This window comes from Chiloscyllium punctatum, chromosome 4, assembly GCF_047496795.1.
Source record: "Chiloscyllium punctatum isolate Juve2018m chromosome 4, sChiPun1.3, whole genome shotgun sequence".
NCBI classification, from domain to species: Eukaryota; Metazoa; Chordata; class Chondrichthyes; order Orectolobiformes; family Hemiscylliidae; genus Chiloscyllium; species Chiloscyllium punctatum.
The window spans coordinates 91,302,600-91,316,604 of NC_092742.1; the positions used below are offsets into that span (position 1 = coordinate 91,302,600).

Here is a 14,005-nt window from a genome sequence, read left to right on the forward strand (position 1 = left end):
GCACCTTTGTAATATCCCAAAATACTTTCGTGTCACTCTGCGATAAAAGTTTAAGATAATAATTGTAATGTAGACTTATTTGCCAACCAGTTGACAAATATAAGCTCTTTCAACCAGCAAATAAGCTATTAACCAGATCATCTACTCTGACTTTGATTGAGGAATAATCATTCACCAGGTTTGCAGGGGAGGACTTCATGCTGTTCTTCGCAATATTACCATCAGATTTTTCTTATCCATGAATTGGTTGGGTTAATTGACCAGCTTCTTTGTCCTGCATCCTATTTAATCCATCTCTAACTGTATCCATCTCTTAACCTCCACAACCTGATGAAGGAACAGTGCTCCGAAAGCTAGTACTTCTAAATAAATCTGTTGGACCATAACTTGGTGTGTGATTTTTAACTCTGACTGTATAGTATGCTCTCAATGCTGCATTGGAGCATGTAAGCCTGGATTTATGTGCTCAAGTCCTGTAACTTAGCTCGAGCTTCCAATGTTCTGAACCTTTACCACAGAGTTTTAGCTGATATTTCTAAGTTGGACCTTTACGCTTAAATATACAATGCTATAGAACGTCTTTGGGAAAGGTATTGTGTGTAGTGATTAATGAATGCATGTGCTTGCTGGTGTATATATTGCATGCAACACTTTTATATTCTCCAGGCCACATTTTGTAAAATTGTGTGCGCGTGTTGATTCAGCAGGTGGACCCATTTACATTTGTTTGAGTATGTTTACTTAATGGGCAGGATTACGTGTTTAATTTGCCATTACCAGAAAAAGGCATACTGGTTACCGCAGGGGATTATTGAATATCTGATGATGCTGTGTGTTACTGCTCTAATTACATAGAATTTAGAACACAAACAGGTCCTACAATTGGTCAATTTTTTGTGTTGCACATGAGCCTCCACACATCTCTTCTCATCGGACCCCATTAGCCCTTTATCATCCTTTCTTCCTCACATGCTTAGCATAAAAATATTTGAGGTAAAACAAATTTTGTCTGAATCACTCCCACGTGGTAGCAAATTCTCAATTCTCACCAGTACTGTGTGTAATTCCAGTGTTTGCTTCTGGTGGGTAATGCAAGATTTGGTTGCATGTGTGATGAACTTGCTGATCTTATTAAACTGGCTGTGTGGTACCTTTTACAGTGGAGTATGGTGGGACTGGAGGTGGATACCTGGATCATGTCCTGGTTATGGAGGAAATAAGCCGTGTGTCGGCTGCCATCGGCCTCAGTTACGGAGCACATTCCAACCTGTGTATCAATCAGCTGGTGAGGAACGGGAACGAAGAGCAGAAGCAGAAATACTTACCCAAGGTATGACACTAAGTGGCACAAAGCTCCAGTCATCCTTGAATTGAATTATTGCAACATGCTGAATAACCATGAAGTCCTTGCTCACTGATAAGCCATCCTTCATACCTAAATGAAATTTTAGATTAGATTCCCTACAGTGCAGAAACAGGTCCTTCGGCCCAACAAGTCCACACCTACCCTCCGAAGAATGACCCATTCCCCTACTAATGCACCTAAAACTATGGGCAATTTAGCATGGCCAATTCACTTTACCTGCACATCTTTGGATTGTGGGAGGAAACTGGAACACCCGGAGGAAACCCACGCAGACACGGGGAGAGTGTGCAAACTCCACGCAGACAGTTGCCTGAGACCGGAATCGAACCTGGGTCCCTGGTGCTGCGAGGCAGCAGTGCTAACCACTGAGCCACTGTGAGAGGTCTCTAAAAGGTAGTCTCTGATTCAAAGACACCAGAACCATTGAGAGTCCATTGAGTATAGATACTGTACCAAAAGCATGTAAGTACCAATATAGTAGCGTAAATAGCTAACAGAACTGAGTTACATTGTCAGCTTTACAGTGCACTCTTTCTAAAAATAAAGTAGCTCTGCATGTCTTCACCATATCTGACAAGCATCAGGCTTCTAGCAGCAAGCCCACACCTCAGTGTGTGCTGCAAAAGCCTTTTCCATCAACATTGACATGATAATATAGCCAACCCAAAGTTTGTTCAGTTAAAGAATGTGAATTTAGGGCAACTATGTGAACATTCTACTTTTTTAGTTTAACTGCTGTCCTACATAAAAGGCTGAGAAGAGTTAGATGACAACACCTGCATTTATTTCTAGGCTTCAGGTTTTGATTAGATATATTTCTGAAAGGATGAAAGATTTAGGGAGAAAGGAGGAACAGGGTACTGAGTTGGAAGATCAGCCATGATCATGTCGAATGGCAGGACAGGTTCGAAGGGCTGAATGGCTTATTTCTCCTGTTTTCTATGTTTCAAGGGATGTTGGTATGCTGTATACTTATTCCAGTTTATTAAAAGTTGGTCTTATTGCTCTAACAAAGCATGCCTAACTGGACATCTCCCACTATTTTATATGTCACTGAGATGATGTAAGCTGACATTATAAGCTAAATACTATAATGTTCTGAAGCAGGGTCTCTGGACTTGAAACATTAACTCTGCTTTCTCTCCACAGATGTTGTCAGACATGCTGAAGGTCACCAGCAATTTCTGTTTTAGTAATATAAGGCCATAAGGTATAGGACAGAAATTAGACCATTCAGCCCATTGCGTCTGCTCTGCCGCTCAGTCATGGCTGATAGGTTTCTCAGCCCCATTCTCCCCATAACCCTTGATCCTGAAGAACCTAATAAGACAATAAGTAAAAGGTGTTCATCTGAGAGTCTGGCTGGCTTCAAATTCTTACAGACTGCATCAGTTCCAATACAATACATCTTTTTTTAATAGATCTTAAAAACATTTTCTTGCAGTAAAAGCATTTAGGAATCTGAAATAGAAGCAGAAAATGCTAGAAAAGTGGCAGCATCTCAGAAGAGAGAAACAATTAATGCTTTAAGTTACATCTGACGAAAAGTTCTTTTTGGAACTGAAGGAGTTTGGCAAGGTTTTATGCCAATGAAAGAACAAAAGGGAAAGTCTGGGAGTGGACGGATGGTGGGAGAGATTAAATGACAAAAGATGTCATGGAACAAATGGCAAAGGGAGTATTAATGGTTGTAGGAAAGAAACAAAATGTTTGTCCAGATTATGAATAGCAGTATAATGAATGTTTTTGGACAGAGACAATAACTTCAAAAGCCAGGTTCAGACTGACACATGGCAAAACAAAAAAACATACTCAGAATTGTGGGACTGGATTCATGGTCTGAAGTTGTTGCAATCAATGCTGAGTCCAGAAGCTGAAGATGAAGTGCTGTTCCCCAAACCTGTGTCAAACTTCACAGGAACACTGAGCACTGAGACTTGAGAGTAGGAGCAAGGTGCTGGATTAAAATAACAAGCAGTGCTTAGAAACTTGGAAACAAAAATAGCAATTGCTGGAAGAGTTCAGCAGGGTCTGGCAGCATCTGTGGAGAGAAATCAGAGTTAACGTTTTGGGTGGAGTGACCCTTCCTCAGAACAGGAAGCTTGGGGCATGCTTGCAGACGAGGCAGAGGTATTCCACAAAGCTAGGAATCTGAGCACTGTTCAACTCTGAAGTTGGTTTCCTCCTATTTAATTAGCTTTCTCTCTTTGCAGTTAATCAGTGGTGAGCATATAGGGGCTCTTGCAATGAGTGAGCCAAACGCAGGGTCGGATGTCGTCTCAATGAAATTGAAGGCAGACAAGAAAGGTTTGTGGAATGAATGGCACGGCATGACTATGACTTTGGATTTTGATTTTCCTTTGGAATCTAGATTGGAATGTATCACAGACTGCTGAGACCAAAGTTCTCTCTATTTAGCCCAGAGATTCCCTTGTGAAACAAAAATTGGACACATTTTATTTGCCTTCAGGTGAGCCCAAGTTCATGATGTGAAACGTCCCATATTATGGTGTTAAATTGATAAGTGATATTGGATTTGAGTCTGCTGTAGGTGTGTGCCTTCTCAGATTCAGTGGTGCCGTTACTTTCTGTAAATGATTTGAATGTTTTTGTATGGGAATTGGTTTGCCCCGGCCCCTGTCTGCTAGTGTAGTAGTGTGTGACCAAGAGGGTAAGAGAATCTCACTTTTGGTCTGAACTGGAACTCCTCATCATGCATACATCTTAATCTCTCCCTGTACCATTCAACAAGGCAAAACTTGGATTCGAGTAATTACATTCTTCCATTCCGTGGTAAGGCAGAAAGCGCAGATCAACAGCTGTGATCAGAGTTACGTAGTCCAGTTGGTGCCACCTACGTTTGCACGATGATATAAAATAAAGAACACGTGACATTGCCCCACTTTTGATGGTTGTCGTGCTGAACTTGAAACTAAATATAACCTCTTTGTATGCTGTCCTACGTTTCCTTTGATGATTTTGCTGGCTGGGTGCCCGTTCCCAAAAAACAGATTGTCTTCCTTGATTCAGTCTTTCTCCTGACTGCAAACAGTTTGGTTTCTGGGGAAACAACTTATGGTTGGTACGCTGAGTACTGCGCCTGACAACTGACTTCGAATTCACAGGCCAGCCCAAAGCACATTTCAAAGTCGTCTCTATCTGAATCTTATTTTGCAACAAGGTGCCCAATGACTCAATTATGCCAGTAACCTTCAGAAAGTCAAAAGCTTGGCTGGTGTGACACATGTTCCATTTAATGCAGCAGTGGGTTGTCTTCTGCAGTTGGAAGCCAGATCCCTGTGTGGGGAAAACTGCATCCAATTTTGTTTCTTGTAGTTGCTGACCATTTACATTTGGAAAATGAACAGGGCACGTTCTTTATGATAGGAAGTTGTTTGATCTTTTTTGTTCAATCTAATTCCATTAATCAAGGTGTTTTGCTGACTGAGAGTTGTGGTTTTTTTTGTGTAAGGTGATTACTATGTTCTCAATGGCAACAAGTTCTGGATTACCAATGGGCCTGATGCTGATGTCCTCATTGTTTATGGCAAAACGGACATTAATGCCAAGCCAGCTTCCCGTGGTATCACAACGTTCATTGTGGAGAAGGTAACATTTTGTCCTGTAATGTCTTTCTGGGGACATTTAGCGCATTAGACGTTTGTAAATGACAATTACTTTCTCTCTCCGTTCAGTGATTGAAGAGATTGGCTCAGGGCTGCATCAGAGTCAAGATTAGAATGGAGCTGGAAAAACACAACAGGTCAGGCAGTATCCGAGGAGCAGGAAAATCAACATTTCCAGCAGGACCCTTTAATCAGAAATGAGGCTGGAAGCCTCGGGGGTGAGGCTGGGGAGAAGGTAGTTGAGAGTGCAGTAGGTGGATGGAGGAAGAGGTCGGAGAGGAGGGTGGAGCGAATAGGTGGGAAGGGAGATTGGCAGGTAGGACAGGTCATGAGGATGGTGTTGAGCTGAAAGATTGGGACTGGGGGAAGGTGGGGGAGGGGAAATGAGGAAACTGATGAAGTCCATGTTGATGCCCCGGGGTTGAAGGGTTCTGAGGCAGAAGATGAGGCGCTCTTCCTCCAGGCGTCGGGTGGTGAGGGAGAGGAGTGAAGGAGGCCCAGGTCCTGCATGTCCTCAGCAGACGGGGGGCCGGCGGGGGAAGTTAAAATGTTCAGCCACGGGGCAGTGGGGTTGATTGGTGTGGGTGTCCCGGAGATGTTCCCTAAAGCGCTCTGCGAGAAGGCGTCCAGTGAGTCTTGGCAAAGTGCTGTCTCCTCTCATGTGATCAGGTATCAGCTTATAGAGCTCACGGCTGGGAGTGGTGATCATGGGTCCTTGTGTGTGGAGCTCACAGCAATCGGGGCTCTGTGTGTGTATATGGAACTCAGGCTGAGAGCAGTAATGCAGGCTGTGTGTATATATGGAGCTCAGGCTAGGAACAGTAATCGGGCTCTGTATGTATATGAAGCTCAGGCTAGGAGCAGTAATCGGGCTGTGTGTGTATATGGAGCTCAGGCTGGGAGCAGTAATTGGGCTGTGTGTGTATATGGAGCTCAGGCTGGGAGCAGTAATCGGGCTGTGTGTGTATATGGAACTCAGGCTGGGAGCAGTAATCGGGGCTGTGTGTGTATATGGAGCTCAGGCTGGGAGCAGTAATCGGGGCTCTGTGTGTGTATATGGAGCTCAGGCTGGGAGCAGTAATCGGGGCTGTGTGTGTATATGGAGCTCAGGCTGGGAGCAGTAATCGGGGCTCTGTGTGTGTATATGGAGCTCAGGCTTGGGAGCAGTAATCAGGGCTCTGTGTGTGTATATGGAGCTCAGGCTTGGGAGCAGTAATGCAGGCTGTGTGTATATATGGAGCTCAGGCTAGGAACAGTAATCGGGCTCTGTATGTATATGAAGCTCAGGCTAGGAGCAGTAATCGGGCTGTGTGTGTATATGGAGCTCAGGCTAGGAACAGTAATCGGGCTCTGTATGTATATGAAGCTCAGGCTAGGAGCAGTAATCGGGCTGTGTGTATATATGGAGCTCAGGCTAGGAACAGTAATCGGGCTCTGTATGTATATGAAGCTCAGGCTAGGAGCAGTAATCGGGCTGTGTGTGTATATGGAGCTCAGGCTGGGAGCAGTAATTGGGCTGTGTGTGTATATGGAGCTCAGGCTGGGAGCAGTAATCGGGGCTCTGTGTGTGTATATGAAGCTCAGGCTAGGAGCAGTAATCGGGCTGTGTGTGTATATGAAGCTCAGGCTGGGAGCAATAATCGGGGCTGTGTATGTATATGGAGCTCAGGCTGGGAGCAGTAATCAGGGCTCTGTGTGTGTATATGGAGCTAGGTGAGTTGGAAACAATGGTTTTATATACCAAAAGATGTGGTTTGGACTATCCCCAAAATAGCTGCGTTCTTCCACTTTGATCCTGTTGTAAGTCAGCAATTAGATCTTTCTACACGCTGTCAAGAATGTCTGTCAATGTCTACCTTCTCATCAAAATCAACCAACTGGACTGTCTGGCCGTACTTTTGTTTCATCTGTTACTACCTGACCAAAGCTATTTTGTCCTGTCTGGTCCAGTCCCTTCTCACTTACATCCACTCTGTGTCAGCTTCAAAGATTACAGTTTACAGACGCCAGCTCCCTCAATGTCACCTTGGGCATGCAATCTCTTTAAACGTCCATTTCCCCTCCACCCCCCCCCCCCCCCCCCCCCCCATATCAAGATGGTCTCAGGGCTCTCCACTTCTTCCTGGAGCAAAGACCTGAACCATCCCTATCTACTACCACCCTTCCCTGACTGGCTGAGTTCACCCTCACCCTAAATAATTTCTCTTCTAACTCCTCTCCCTTTCTCCAAGTCAAGGGGTGGCAACAGGTACCTGCATGTACTCAGTTACGCCTACCTCTTTGTGGGGTATGTGGAACATTGCTTCTTCCAGTCCTGCTCCAGGCCCTGCCAATGTCGCTTTCTGCAGTACATCAATTATATCTGAGGATAGGCTGGCCACCAATATCAGGGAAAGTGAGGATCGCAGGTGCTGGAGATCAGAGTTGAGACTGTGGTGCTGGAAAAGCACAGCAGGTCAGGCAGCATCCAAGGAGCAGCAGAATCACCGTTTCAAGCATAAGATCTTCATCAGGAAGAAGCATTGATTTTTCTGCTCCTTGGATGCTGCCTAACCTGCTGTGCTTTTCCAGTACACACTTATGACTCTGGCCATGAATACAAACGGACCAACTCCCACAGTTACCTCGGGTATATATCCTCTCACCCTGCCATTCTCCTAGTTTCTCTGTCTCTGTCACATCTCTGATGATGCTGCCTGCCACCTTCTTCCTCAACCAAGGATTCCCCCACACTGTGGTTGACAGGGCTGTGTCGGACCCATTTCCTCCACTTCTTCCCTCCCACAATTATAACAGGGTCCCTCTTTTTCTTATACTCCCTCCCTCCCTTGTCAGTATCTTTGCAGGAGTCCTTCCCTTCTAAGGCCCCATACATATATGTCCCCATTTCCCCCCCCCTTTCGTTTGTTCTCTCTACGCCCTTTTCTCTCTCTGTCTATCTCTGTCTCTCTCTGTATCACTCCCACTGCCCCCCTCTGTTCCCCCATCTCTGTCTCATCTCACCCCACCGTCTCATCTTCTTTCCCCCCCTCCCCAAACTCATCACCTCCCTCACTCACCCTTTCTGTCACTCTCTCTCATTTTCCCTCTCCTCTCTCTCCTGCCCTTCCGTTGCTCTCTTTTGCCTCCCCTCTCTCTGCCCCCTTGCCCCCTCCTCACTCCCTCTTCCCTCCCCCCCCCATTCTCCCTCCTCCCTGCTCTTTCCCCCCACTCTCTCGCCCCTCGCTCTGCCCCACTCCCAGTCCCTCCCTCTCTCTCTCTCCTGCCTATACCTCTCCCCCCAGCCTTCTCCTTTCCCCCTACCTTTTCCTAGCTGTTTCTTGATTAAGAGACTCAAAATATTAACTCTGCTTTCTCTCTATTGTGTCTGACTTGCTAATTGACCAAGTTGATTACAGGAGGGCTGATTATACACATCTACCTGCTTTCTCCGTTAAAATCTTGTTCCAGTGTAGCTCAGAGTATCTGTCCATGCAGCCACGGTTCGTAATTTGATGTCCTTTTCTATCTCATGCTTTATTTTTGGCATCCCCTTTACCCTTTGTTTGTCTTTAAGGGCATGCCTGGATTCAGTACGGCTCAGAAGCTGGATAAACTGGGAATGAGAGGTTCCAACACGTGTGAGCTAATCTTTGAAGACTGCGAAGTGCCAGGTATTAAACTGTTCAATTTTTGGCTCTAATTTGGTACAAGTGGATTCAAGACTAACTTCGAAAAGCAATTACAGTACTACAGTTACTAGTTGATCTCATGTAAAAGTCAACCCCCTTTTTTCTTCCAAATAACCTGGAATTTTCCATATATCTCGTGTAAAGGTCGACCCTAGATCAACGTTTGAGTCCGTGCGCCGGTCATCACATCCCACTCCAGCTTTCCAGTTTGGTTGTTCTGCTCTGCACCTGGTCTTCCAGTCTGCTGGCTGTTGTCCACTGCTCTGGGTTTTCAGAATTACCATAATTAGTTTTTTTTAAATTCGTTTAGAGATCATTTGGGCTTCTGCTCATGATACGATATGAAGTTTGACGGGCATGAATTTCAGACCCTCAAAAGTAGCATCCATGTAGTAGTCGACCCCATAAATTTAACCTTAAAAGGTAATCAAAAAAATTTGACTATTACTTGAGTATTCACTAAGTTAAAAAATCACATAACACCAGGTTATAGTCCAGCAGGTTTATTTGGAAGCCACCTGGTGAAGGAGCGGCACTCCAAAAGCTAGTGCTTCCAAATAAACCTGTTGGACTATAACCTGATGTATGATTTTTAACCTTGCTCACCCCTGTCCAACACCGCCTCCAAGTCATTGAGTATATATGGTAGGTATAATGTTGAAAAGAAAAAAGAAAAATTTGTAATAGATAAGAAGCAGGGGCGAATGGGGTTATTTGGATAGCCCTTACAAAGGCCTTGCACAGGCAAGATGGGCTGAATCACTTCCTTCCAAACTGATGGAAACTGATTTTATCAATTCGGCACGTCCAGCCCTTGAGGATGTTGTAAGGATCTGCTTCATAAATGTTTGATATATCATTCTGTGACCATGCACCAGATAGTCGAACCCTGCTCACCACTCCTTTCTTTCTCCAATTCGGATACAGGCTAATAAAACTACAGTTATCAGTTACATGAGGGTGAGTGAGGCAAACATGTGTGAGTGGATCTGTTTTGTACTTGCACAGTACGTTATAAAAATGCTGCCTTGTTCCCCCAACTATTTTAAAATCATACAACAATAGACAGTCCAATTTGCAATTAAATGTTTATGCCAGTCAGCTTCATGAATTTTAATAAGTACTGGAGTAAATCAAATTGACAGGGTTCTTGTGACCTTTGATTTTTGTGCTGAAGAAAGTGACCAGGTACAAATCTCTGAAGTGATTAGATACACAGTGCATTAAGGATTCCTAGTAAACAAAGTAACTAAGGTGATGTAACCTTTACAAAGGTCTGTTGCTATATTGGGGAGTGTCTGCCTCACTTACATACACAGCTGCAGCACTGACCTGAACCCACTTCTTAAAGACATGATGTTCATGTATCTACATGATATCTGTGATTTCAGCCAAAAATATCTTGGGAGAATTGAACAAAGGAGTCTATGTTTTGATGAGTGGTCTTGACTTGGAGCGACTTGTGCTGTCTGCTGGCCCTCTTGGGTAAGTAGTGATCTTCACTCAATTATCATTGTTCATGTGTCTCATCCTCTGAACAAATGCTTGACAGTCTGATATGAAAGACATTGTTTAAATGCAAAGAGGCACTTTTCAGTCTGTATATCTCAGATCTGAACTTTGCACTACTGGTTTCTGCTCTGAAATCCAGTGGGACTTTAAATGATTTTCTGCACCAGCTGAGATTACCATGAAGGTCCGGTCTTCTCAACTTTGCCCCTGACAAGAGATATGGTAATGCTCAAGCAATACCCTCATCCTGTGAATAAATAAAATAGTTCGACTACTACCGAGTACAGCTAGGCAATTTAACTAAAAGGGGCATGTCAGCTGAGCCAGTTTCTTTCCAGGCATGTGGCATCAACCAGGGTTCATTGGCATCATTGACCATAAGGCCATCTGCCCCTTCGAGTCATAGAGATATACTGCATGGAAACAGACCTTTCAGTCCAACTCATTCATGCTGACCAGATTTCTTGAAATAATCCAGTCCCATTTGCCAGCACTTGGCCCGTATCCCTTGAAACCCTTCCTATTCATATACCCATCCAGATGCCTTTTAAATGTTGTAATTGTACCAGCTTCCACCACTTCCTCTGGCAGCTCATTCCACACATGCACCATCCTCTGCGTGAAAAAGTCGCCCCTTAGGTTCCTTTTAAATCTTTTCCTTCTCAACTTAAACCTATTCCCTCTAGTTTTGGACTCCCCACCCCATGGAAAAACTTTGTCTATTTACCCTAACAAGACCTCTCATGATTTTATAAACATCTATAAGGTCATCCCTCAGCATCCAATGTCCCAACCTATTCAGCCTCTCCCTATAGCTCAAACCCTCCAACCCTGGCAATGTCCTTGTAAATCCTTTCAAGTTTCACAACATCTTACCTATAGCAGGGAGACCAGAATTGTATGCAGTATTCCAAAAGTGGCCTAACCAATGTCCCATACAGCTGCAACATGACATCCCAACTCCTGTACTCAATGCACTGACCAATAAACATAAGCATACCAAATATCACCCTCACTATCCTAGATACCTGTGACTCCATTTTCAAGGAGTTATGAACCTGCACTCCAAGATCTCTGTTCGCCAACAATCCCCAGGAGCTCACCATTAAGTATAGAAGTCCTGCTCTCATTTATCTTTTCAAAGTGCAGCACATCACATTTATCTAAACTCCATCTGCCACTCCTCTGCCCATTGGCCCATCTGATCACGATCCTGTTGTACTCTGAGGTAACCTCCTTCGCTGTCCACTACACCTTCAATTTTGGTGTCATCTGCCAACTTTCTAACCATACCTCCTATGTTCATATTCAAATCATCTGACTCAGAGTTTATGATTTCAAGTTACTCTGCTAAGAATTGAGCACATTTGCTTGTATTATGTAGCCATGTCTCTGTAATGGCAATTTATTCCTTAACCCAATGACTCAGAGTGCGAATATAAACAAACTCTGACACCTAAAGAGCAAGCTATTTGTTATGACTTCCTTTGTCTGAAAGTGCACTCAAACCAATTTTTGTTGAGGAACCTTAAGTAACCTGGAATCATTGTGTAGACCACCTTGAGGATGACAAGGCTAATGCATACAGGAAATAGGAGCAGGAGTAGGCCATTCAGCCCATTATGGCTGATCATCAAATGTGGAGGTTGTACAGCACATTGGTGAGGCCCCTTCTGGAGTACAGTGTCCAGTTCCAGTCGCCGAGTCATGGGAAGGTTCTTATTAAGCTGGAGAGGGTTTAGAAGAGATTTACCGGGATGCTGCTGGGTGTAGAGATTTGAGTTATAAAGAAAGGCTGGATAGGCTGGGACTTTTTTTCACTGGAGCGTAGGAGGTTGAGAGGTGATTGTACAAAAGTTTATAAAATCATGAGGGGTATCGATAGGGTTAATAGTAGGTGCATTTTCCCTAGGGTGGGGAATTTCAAAACTAGGAGACACATTTTTAAGGTGAGAGGAAAAAGATTTTAAAAAAGACATGAGAGGCAATTTCTTTATACAGAGGATAGTTTGTGAGTGGAATGAACTTCCTGAGGAAGTAGCGGATGTGGGTACAATGAAAACATTTAAAAGACATTTGGGGAAATACATAATAGGAAAGGTTTGGAGGGATATGGGCCAGGAGCAGGCAGGTGGGACTAGTTTAGTTTGGAACTATGGTCAGCATGGACTGGTTGGGTCGAAGGGTCTGTTTCCTTGCTATATAACTCAATGACTCTATCATCCTTTCCCAATCTATCAGCATTTAAATAATACTCTGCCATTCTGCTTTTCTTATCAAATTACACAACTTCACCCATATCCATGCTACACTGCATCTGCCACACATATGCCCACTCACTCCACTTATCAAAGTCACTCTGAAGTCTCTTTACATCCTCCACACCACTTACAATCCTAGTTTCGTGGATGGCTGGGATCCAAGCACTCATCCACTGTCATTACCTTCACTCCAGAATGACCCAGCTATGCCTCTCTATTTACTGCTAACCAGTTCTCAATCTATGGCAGTAGATTACCCCCCAACCCTACGTGCTTTGATTTTGCACATTAACCTCTTTATGTGAGACTTCATCAAAACCTTTCTGAATATCTAAATATAGCACATCCAGTATTTCTCCCTCATTTAGACTAGTCATCTCCTTAAAAAATCTAGTAGGTTTGTTAAAAATGGTTTCCTTTTCACAAATCTATGTTAACTTTGTTTAATCCCATTGGTATTTTCTAAAGTGTCCTGATTTCACATTCCACTGAATAGATTTCAGCATTTTAGCTACAACTGTTAAGGTGAACAGACAGTGATTCCCAATATCTACCCCCCCCCCCCCTCTGCTTTTTTAAAGAGTGGAGCTACATCTGCCATACCTCAATCTGTTGAGACGGTTCCAGAATCTGAAGGTTGTTGAAACATAATAAACACATCCAGTACTTCCATATAGATTGGTGCCACAGTCTTGGCTGTCACTGCATTCCCTCGAAGAACAATGTCCCTGTCAGAGGAGAGGGAAATTGTCCAGAGGACTCCTGCTTGACTGACTTTTACTCTGTTGGATGGTCACTGATTCCCTTTCTATCTGTGCACACTTCACTGCAGTGCAACCACTTTGTAATATGTGCCATTCACAAAGAGAGCAAGGTAAATTAAGACTTGGTATGTATAGTCAAATTTCGATTTTTAAATGCCTGTAGATTTAGAAACAAATGCCAGAGCATAGTACACTGTGGAGCAAGTGCAGGTAAATAGAATCAGTATAGTTTGGTGTTTGTTGGTAGGCATATACATGTCAAACCGAAGGGCTTGTTTCTATGCTGCATGACTCTAAGTCAAAGGAAGACTGAGAGTTAGTGTCCTACAGTATACTTTATGGGATCTGGGAAAGAATGAGACGTCTGGGATTTGGCTCTTCAGTTTGATTTAACATCTTCACATTTGTAGCATCATGCAGGCCGTCCTGGACCATGCTCTCCCTTACTTGCATGTCCGAGAGGCGTTTGGTCAGAAGATTGGAGAGTTTCAGGTAAGGTACCACAGAGCCTTTGAATATAAATGGAATAGCAATCTCATTAATTTTGTTATTGCTTGTGCGGAATTCTGAGGTTTGTCCATGGCAGCAGTGTCCAGAACTGGAATTTGATGCTAGGAAGGGTGTCAGCATGCGGACGTCTGGAGCAGCCATGCAGCTTAGAGGGAGCGCTGAATGTGATAAATTTACACTTTTTATTTTAATAAATTCACTCTTCCTACTTCCTCACATTAGGACACACATTGCTGAAGATCCAAAAGGACAAGGCAAAAAACATTCTCCAAAAAACCCAAAGCACTGCAGTTGC

At 43.8% G+C, this 14,005-nt stretch overlaps 1 protein-coding gene across 2 annotated transcripts in view; it reads left to right on the top strand.

The window, feature by feature from the left end:
* ivd (isovaleryl-CoA dehydrogenase) overlaps positions 1-14,005 on the top strand; it is a 109,119-nt gene that overhangs the window by 79,592 nt on the left and 15,522 nt on the right. For both annotated transcript variants that reach the window (XM_072569286.1, XM_072569287.1), the window contains 6 exons: positions 1,161-1,330; positions 3,580-3,673; positions 4,839-4,975; positions 8,549-8,645; positions 10,055-10,148; positions 13,611-13,692. In XM_072569286.1, the coding sequence (XP_072425387.1) occupies positions 1,161-1,330; positions 3,580-3,673; positions 4,839-4,975; positions 8,549-8,645; positions 10,055-10,148; positions 13,611-13,692 (674 nt within the window). The remainder of the gene's footprint in view (positions 1-1,160; positions 1,331-3,579; positions 3,674-4,838; positions 4,976-8,548; positions 8,646-10,054; positions 10,149-13,610; positions 13,693-14,005) is intronic.